The 8,693-nt window shown below is 34.9% G+C and overlaps 1 protein-coding gene across 1 annotated transcript; it reads right to left on the bottom strand.

Annotated features, from left to right (window-relative positions):
- Nucleotides 1-4,585: 4,585 nt before the first annotated feature.
- On the bottom strand, nt 4,586-6,949 carry LOC112520913 (probable LRR receptor-like serine/threonine-protein kinase At4g36180). The gene has a single exon (XM_025129538.1). The coding sequence runs from the start codon at nt 6,947-6,949 to the stop codon at nt 4,586-4,588; it is 2,364 nt and encodes a 787-aa protein (XP_024985306.1).
- Nucleotides 6,950-8,693: the final 1,744 nt, after the last annotated feature.

Below are 8,693 nucleotides of genomic sequence, written 5' to 3'. Positions count from 1 at the left end.
AAAAATCTTTTAATTTTATTTTTTATCACAATATGAGGTTATTGGGTTGTTCTTGCGTTCTCGTAAATCACAGGGGTTCTCGTTTGAACCCTTCCCTATATATATATATATATATATATATATATATATGCAATTAAATTAGTTTTCATGCATAAAGCGCGACGTCATACTTACAATATATACGCTAATGCGAACTTGCAATACATACAAAGGACTATTGTGTAAAGGTCGAAATCAACCATTGAAGTTGAACACTTTGTTAACTTTCACAATACAAAATATTTTGATATTCACAGTCATCAAAGAAGATTACAATTAACAGAGATGTAAAGAAAATACTTACAATTATAAGATCTACGATTCTAACAACATAAAATCTAAAGAAAGGGTTAGAAATAACTAACTCAAGATTATATGTATATGAACAATGACGAATCTGCAGAGAGAGAATGAGAGAGATGATTGCGTAAATCTTAAAGAGTACTGAAGAAAAAATGATTTTGTGTTAGCTTCATCCGGCTCTAGGTATCCTTATATATGATTTAGAAAGTATCAACAAAGCCCCTTGAAGAATCAACTCTTGTGCTCCGCTACTCTTTATAATCTGATTTTAGTGAGGCACAATCCTCCTATTCTGTCCACCAGCAAGCCTTTAAGCAATTTACACTTTCTACCCATATCTGTTAAAAGACTAACAAATAAAGGATATTCAAAGTAGAATTAGTTAATAAGGCAAGATTGGAAAAGATATATATATATATATATATATATATATATATATTTTAATACACTTCTACACTAGAACTCGACCAAGGGAATTTGCATGAGGCCATGTGGCGAGGCCACAAGGATGTGAAACAGAGCGTAATCATGTATTTGGGTAAAAGATCAACAACTCAACATAAAGGCAAAATACACAGTTATGTCCGATCACATATTAGTATTATTGGATTGGCGGGTTGGATTAGATTGAGTTAGGTACGACCCAATTTCAACCCAAGTAAGTCATGGGTTGAGTTAAATCAGTTTATATTCGAGTTTTAACCAGACAAATACCATACCCAAAATCCTTCATGTAAGTCTAAAAATTCTAATTTTTTATCCAATAATAGTATTCACCTGCTTAATCTTGTTCGTTACCTTACAAATCATTCCAATCTCTATTTTTTGAACTCACAAAGCTTCATAGAAAATTCAAGGGTTTCTTAGTCATTTGTACCATTTGTTTTTTAATAATTCAAGTTCAAAAAGTTGAGGAGGAATGGAACCATGGAAGCCATTTATATTTAACCTCAGTGTTGTCAAATTCCGGAAAGAACCCAGTTCGGGTGGTACTTCACCCTCTAGCGAATTGGTGCTCAGGTCCAAGTAACGTAAATTCGTTAACCGGAAAAGTTGGCCGGGGATGGAGCCATGGAAGCTGTTCTGCATCATGTCAAGATGAACCAGTTCGGTGAGATTTCCAAGCCCGTCTGGAATCATGCCTACTAACGAATTCATCGAGATATCAAGTAGTTTCAATGACCTGATTTGGAAAAGCGGATTCAAGATATCGGAGGACACCTGATCCGGATTGAATAACAGCCTAACAGGGACAACATCGTCTAGGTGGAGCTCGGTGACAGTTCTAGTTCTGGTTCGGCTGCAATAGACACGGTCCCAGGTGCAACAACCGGAATTGTGATTCCATGAATCTAAATCTTCATATGAAACAATGTAATCTTCGAAGCTGGGATCAGACTTGACAATGGTGGTGACGGTGGATTTGAATTGGAGAAGTGCTTGTTTCTGATGAAGAGGACAAGAGAAGGATGAGTTTGGAATGAAATAGAGTATGAAGATAATCAATAATATTGACAGTGGTGTGGTTACGGTGGCCATGGCCGTTTCCGGCGGTTCTATCTTTGTAAAAAAAGGTGATCGTTAATGGTGATTATAAAAAGGATTAAATCCAGAATAATTGATGTTAATGCCATTGTTGAATGATATTATATGGACGAGTTATTAATCATGAACGGTTTGAAATATATGGTTGTAACGCGGGAAAAAGAAATTAAATTGGTCGTCAATCAGGATAAGTGGAGAAAGTGGTATTTTCGGATAGAGTTGTGGACTTTCCATATGCAGGATGGAAAAAAAGGGGATGAATTCAAGCATTTGAGAATCCACTCGGTATACCAAAATTTACCGAGTCAGTATGTCAAAAGTTGATTTAATGAGAGTTGTGGCAAACTACCAGTTCTATTGACGTCATGAATCGAGAGAGTTCGACAACTAGAGGTGCGATCCCAATCGGGAACATGGTCGCAAGACCTCCCGTTTAAGTTTTTTTTTTCCCATATTGATACACCATCTTAATTGTGATCATATAACATTTTTTCAACGTTTATGGAATTTAAAAAAATATTTTTTAATTTATTTTTTTTAACTATTCAAGAGTCTGTATGGCTATGCTGAGAAATGAAAATAAAAATGACAGTGAATGAAAAATTTGGCTTATCCTAATTTAATCAGTGAATGAAAATTTTGGGCTTATTCTAATTTAATCAGGAATGAAATTTGGGCTTCTGAAAAGAATGAGCCCGTTATATTATAGAAAACCAAGCAGTTTTTTTATTTTTATTCTCATTGATTACTATTTAATACCTCTAATCAAATGTCCCCTAAATTTTGTTTAATAATTTAAAATAAACAAATATTAGACAACGTTGATGTACTTTATTTTAATTTTTGTTTTATCTTGGATCTTTTTTGCTTTAAAACGGTATGAAATTAGAAAATTTTCGTTTAACGATAAAAATGACCTCAAAATATGAAGTTTATTAACTTTTATTTTATGTGTATTTTCTATAGATGTAAAGAGGGAGACGTATTTGATGTTTTAAAAGAGAAGTAAATTTTATCTTGAGGATATATATACATATATAATGGTAAAATATAGGTTTGTTCCTCTTGTTCCATGAGATGGGGGTAAAACATTAATCTTTGTTCTATCATGTTCAATGTACCAAACTCACCCTTATGGACATCAATGAAAGACATTATATGAGAATAGAAGGAATCATATAACCAGTGTCGGATCCAGAATTTACGAGACTGAGTGCCTTGATAGTATAAAAAAACTCGAAACCGAATAACTTACCCGAATCAAAACGGTTCGGTTAGTCAAATAAGGTAACTTTATTGTTTGGTACGATAAATTTCAGCAATTGTTTCCATTAAATTTTGCAATCTTCAAGTAGAAGCAATCGACCACTTTATCAATCCAATTCCAATCTAACTAATTTTATATATAACTCAAACTGATTTGTTTGATTGATTATAACTTGTTATTTGATTTGTAAACGTAATTTAATCTTGTCGTCTAATTAACAATCAATTTTAGTCTTTTTAATGAGATATAATTATTGGGGTCGTCTTCATCATGTGTTAATGCCCCTGAAAATCAGAATTTCAAAAAGTGTATTCTTACTTTACCCTTTCTCATCAAAACATTTTTATAAACTCATATTTGTATGAACAACAAATAAACAACGTTTTATCAAACAAACGTCTTTGTTGTATCATATGACTGAGACTACACCCACTTATCGTACCAAACAATAAAGTAACTCATTTATCGCATTATATATAAATATGTCGTATCATATAGCCAAATAAAGTAGCCCATTTATCTATGAGCTAAAACAAGTACAATTTTAACGTTTACGTTACATAAACATTATTAAAATTATTATATTTGCTTTTTAATAACTAAATATATTTAATAATTATTATAAATAATATTAATGTATAATAATAATTAATTTTCAATTTAATTTAATTTATATTAATTAATAATTAATTTAGTGGTATTTAAATTCTATTACTGTTTATTTATAATTAATAGTAATAAATAATAATTAAGTTTTAAAAGTAATTATTTAGACACTAGAAGGTAAGAACCAAATATCCGACACTCTCTTCCTCTCTCATGTATGTGTCCTCCCCACACCATCGATCCTGTTTCCGGCCACTCTCCTCACCGTCTCCCTCCTCCCCATGTATTCTTGACCTCCGTCGTCCCTACCCCATCTCCGGCGACCTCCCTCCACCATCTCCACATTCTCCGGGTCCCAAAACAGCCCCCATCTCAGAACGTGGGTTTTTTCTTGTAAAGATCGATACAAAACCAAACCATCATCTCCTTGATTTACGGTTTTCAGGTTCAGTCAACTCCTTTTTGTCCGACTATTTACATACACAGCGTTGCTTGATTCTCAATCGTTGAGGTTCATGTTTGCTACCATGAGAAAAAAGATCGATAAAGAAGGAATGGACTCAGATCGAAGGGGCAATAATCAACAAACCTCTTATACCGAGATGTGCACGAGATGAATCTACTTGGACTCTTACTTGTTTTTACTACAATAAATATATGCAGGGACACGAGTTGTCATTACGAGAAACGCACTGCAACACATAGATCAGGAATTCTAATTACCGAAGAAACAAAGGGCACTCGTAACAGATCTTAGACTTTAGGATCAATTACAAGATAGTATGAGAAAACATTGAGCAATGAATGGACCACTCCTACAAACCCTCACCATATTTTGAAGAGTAGAAGAAAATTCAGTAAGTAGCCCATGATCAAGATTGATGAGAAGAACCCAATCGGAAAACCGATCCAAGTTCCCTCCCAAAAAATCCATGATAGTTTCTCGTCATCTTCGGGCTCCTCTCTTCCTTCTGATGGTGGGATATCCTCCGGACATTTGATCATAATCTGCATTCCGCATAATCCGCTATTGTTGGCAAAATACTTCAACTCATTCATGGTGTCCATTTGCCTGCCTAGAGGTATCTTACCGAACAACTTATTGTTGCTCACATCCAGAATTGTGAGTTCACCTAGCTTTGCTAGTGATTGAGGAATCGTACCTGAGATTTTGTTATGTGACAAATCCAGGCTCTCTATTACCTTAAGATTGCCAAAAGACACCGGAATGTCCCCGGAGAGGATGTTGTTTGAAATGTTGAGCTGTTTTAGGCTTTCGAGATTCCCTAACGATGCAGGAATTTCACCTGAGATTCTATTGTTCGACAAGTCCAACAAAGAGTACATATCTAGGTTTTGACTCGATAGGCCATGAAAATAGTTCTTCCAATTCACTATCAACTCCTCAATGTGGTAGTCTATTATGCTGCCAAATATTACAATTTTAAACTTCAAAGACATGTGATTGAATGTTGGCTGTGGAATTTCGATCATTCTTGTGAGGTTCGATATTTCCTGTGGTATACTACCTGTTAGCTTGTTCTCAGAGAGATCAAGGATTCGAAGATTAGTGAAGTTGGAGATTGTTGTTGGGATAGATCCTTCAAAGGAATTGTTTCTTAGAACTAGAACTTCAAGATCTGGGCTTTCAGGAAGAGCATCTCGGAAATATCCTGTAATATCATTGTCATGAAGATCGAGGTGTGCAAGATTAACCAATTTAGTAAAATTCCAAGGCAGCTTGCCAGAAAACTTATTCCCACCCAAACAAAGAACTACGGTATTTATAGGAAAAGTGGTTGGGATGTTACCAGAGAACTCGTTGTATGACAAGTCTAAGTAATACAATYYARGATTATTGCTAGAAACAKGGRGATTGTGRCCTGAAAATTTGTTTCCAGACAAGTCAAGAATGAYGAGTTCGTGCATGTTGGACATGGATATTGGAATTTGTCCGGAAAAATTATTTCTTGACAACATAAGCACACTCATGAATGTGGCGTTGCCGATGTTGTCTGGCAACTTCCCAGAAAAATTGTTCTTGGACAAGTTAAGAATATATAAACTTGTAGATTCAAATAGGCGATGTGGGATAGATCCAGTGAGGTTGTTGTTGGATAGGAGGATGTTTCCTACGTCCATTTCGGTGAGCCAATATGGGAATCTTCCCTCCAATTGATTCATGGTTAAATCAAGATGATACAATAATTTTTGTGTTGAAATCCATTCAGGAATTTGGCCAGAAATTCCACAGGAAGGCATAGAGATCTCATTTAGGCTACATCTTGGAACAATCTTTGCTTTGTCATTCCAAATCAACTTGTTTCCTTTTCCACCACCAAGGAACAAACTCTTCAATGTTGTGATGTTGAATATCCAAGTTGGGATTTCTCCAGTTAGCTTGTTCTCTTGGAGAAGAAGGGTTYSTAAGTTGCTCAAGTWTTGGATCGATGATGGTATCGGACCCGTTAACTGGTTGTTGTGCAGGACAAGTGTGGTCATGTTGGGCAGGCTCCCTATGCCACTTGGAATTTGCATGGAGAATGAGTTACTAGATAAATCAAGTATTTCGAAGTCTTTCATGTTGGCAATCGAACAAGGGATTCTACAAGAGAACTGATTATGTTGAAGGGAAAGCTCTCTTAACTTCGTTAGATTTCCAATCTCTTCTGGGATGTTTCCGGTAACATAATTACCACCAATTTGCAACGTTTCAAGATTTTGATGCTTACCAACTTCAGGGCTTAAAATACCATTAAGCCCATTGTACATTAGACGAAGAACTCGAAGAGAAGTCAAATTCCAAAATTCAGGTGGAAAGTTTCCCTCGAACCTATTAAAGCTCATGTCCAGGTAACGTAAGTTCGTTAACCCAAAAAGTTGGTAGGGAATGGAGCCCTTAAACTCGTTTGCGCACATGTCAAGGTGGACCAGTTGGGTGAGATTTCCGAACCCATCTCTTGGGATCTCGCCTACAAACGAATTCCACGAGATATCAAGTAGTTTCAATGATCTGATATGGAAAAGCGGAGTCAAGACATCAAAGAACACCGCGGTTGGATTTTGAAATGTATGTGTGATGTTGGATAGGTGGAGCTCGGTGACGGTTCTGGTTTTGTTGTAACTAACATGGTCCCAGGAGCAACAATCGGAATTGCGACTCCATGACGAAAGTGGATGAAGATTCATATCATAATCTAAATGGAGGAAATTGGTGAGGTTGGATTTGAAATTGAGAAGAGCTTGTTTGTGATGAAGAGGACAAGAGAAGGATGGGATTAGAATGAAATTGAGCATGAACAAGACTAAGAGTGGTGTGTTTAGGGTGGTGGCCATGGTAGCTAAGGATTTGTAAATGGAGAGTAGTGTAGTGTCTTTGTTGAAAGATGGATGTGCAATTTATAAAGAGAAATGATTTAGTGATGGTGTACCATTTGCATGTCAAATCAATGGGTATGAGTTTTAACAAGGTTTTGGTATATGTTAATAATTTCTTTGAATAAATAAAATATGTAACAATTGAAAAAATTGATACATGTAAAGTTGGTTGATATATGGTATAAAATTATACATATTAATTATAATTGATTGATATGTAATACAAAAGAAAAACGTGGTATATACCAGACTAAAGGGCCGTTTACCAAACATTCATCAGATAAGTGCTCCAACAAAAGTCATCAACTTCACTTACCTTGTTGTCTAGCATTTCGGCCATCAAAATGAATTATTGTTAAGCATCTTAAATGCGGTAAGCGCTTACCAAGTAAAAGTCTTGTCTCTCACTTATCGGGTAAGACTCTTGGTTCTTGTTATACGTCTTATCGAATAACATTACAAAACAAATGACTTTTACCCACAAAAATCATCCAGAGAAATTTTCGTCAGTGATTACCAATAGATTACCTAGAAAATAACAAAGGTTCCAGTAGAATCCAATGTTTTTCCACAAATCCCCACAAATTACCAAGTAGGGCCTGGGAATATGTCACTAATTTTAGTTTACCATTTTTATCCATCAACTTTTGTGACAGTTTTGTGATGAATCCTTTTTTAGTGACGAATTTCCCAAGGAAATCTCGGTAGGTAAAAATCTTCCATTTAGTAGTACAAGAATTTCGGTCCTTTTCATGCTCAATCTGTAAACTAAGTGATATCAGTAAGCATTTACCGGTGAGGGTTTAGTAAATGGTCCTTTATACTTCTTTTTATTTAAGGCAAAATGCGACAAAGCTTACTTTAGTTTATATATGAAAATCAAAATATTTAATAAAATAAAAAAAAGACCAAAAACACTGTCACATAGCTGCTAAAACTCAACGGCAGAGGTAGAGACCAGTTCCATACGATGGCTAGACGGTAGTCTTTAAACCTTACGGGCGAAACTGAGGAAAACAAGAAAGCATAATAATATATGTATCACAAATAAGGTTCTATATTTTCCTTTGGTTTTATGTTTTAAATATTTCAAATATTTTAGGAATGTAGTGGTAACCTACTTTGTGAGTATTCATGATGAATGTTGTGGTAGACATTCATGATGGATAATATTCATCATGAATACTCACAATTTAGTTTGTTCATGCGCTCCTAAATAAATCTGTCCCTTCAAATATAATATATGATTTATACATTTTGAAATTATTTTAGTACTTTTTAATACGATTTTAAGGAGTATGATAGTAAATTAAATATAGGCAATGACCGGGTTGGACCAGTCCCGGTTCTAAGTGATTAGAGTGATTGGTCGGTCCCGATAAAAAAATCATAGAATTGATCCTATCAATAACCGGTCCGATGGACTATCTATGTTTACTTTGACTTCCACAAGAAGACTCAAGGAAAGTAACAAACACTGTGAACCTTTTTTCTTTAATTTTGTTTTCTTTTAATCATTTAAACTAATATTATTATTGAATATAATTCAAATAAT

The sequence above is a fragment of the Cynara cardunculus genome (genome assembly GCF_001531365.2).
Source record: "Cynara cardunculus var. scolymus isolate 2C chromosome LG 11, CcrdV1, whole genome shotgun sequence".
Taxonomy (NCBI): domain Eukaryota; kingdom Viridiplantae; phylum Streptophyta; class Magnoliopsida; order Asterales; family Asteraceae; genus Cynara; species Cynara cardunculus.
The sequence above is the reverse complement of the archived record's forward strand: the minus strand, read 5'-3'. Positions and strand labels throughout refer to the sequence as shown.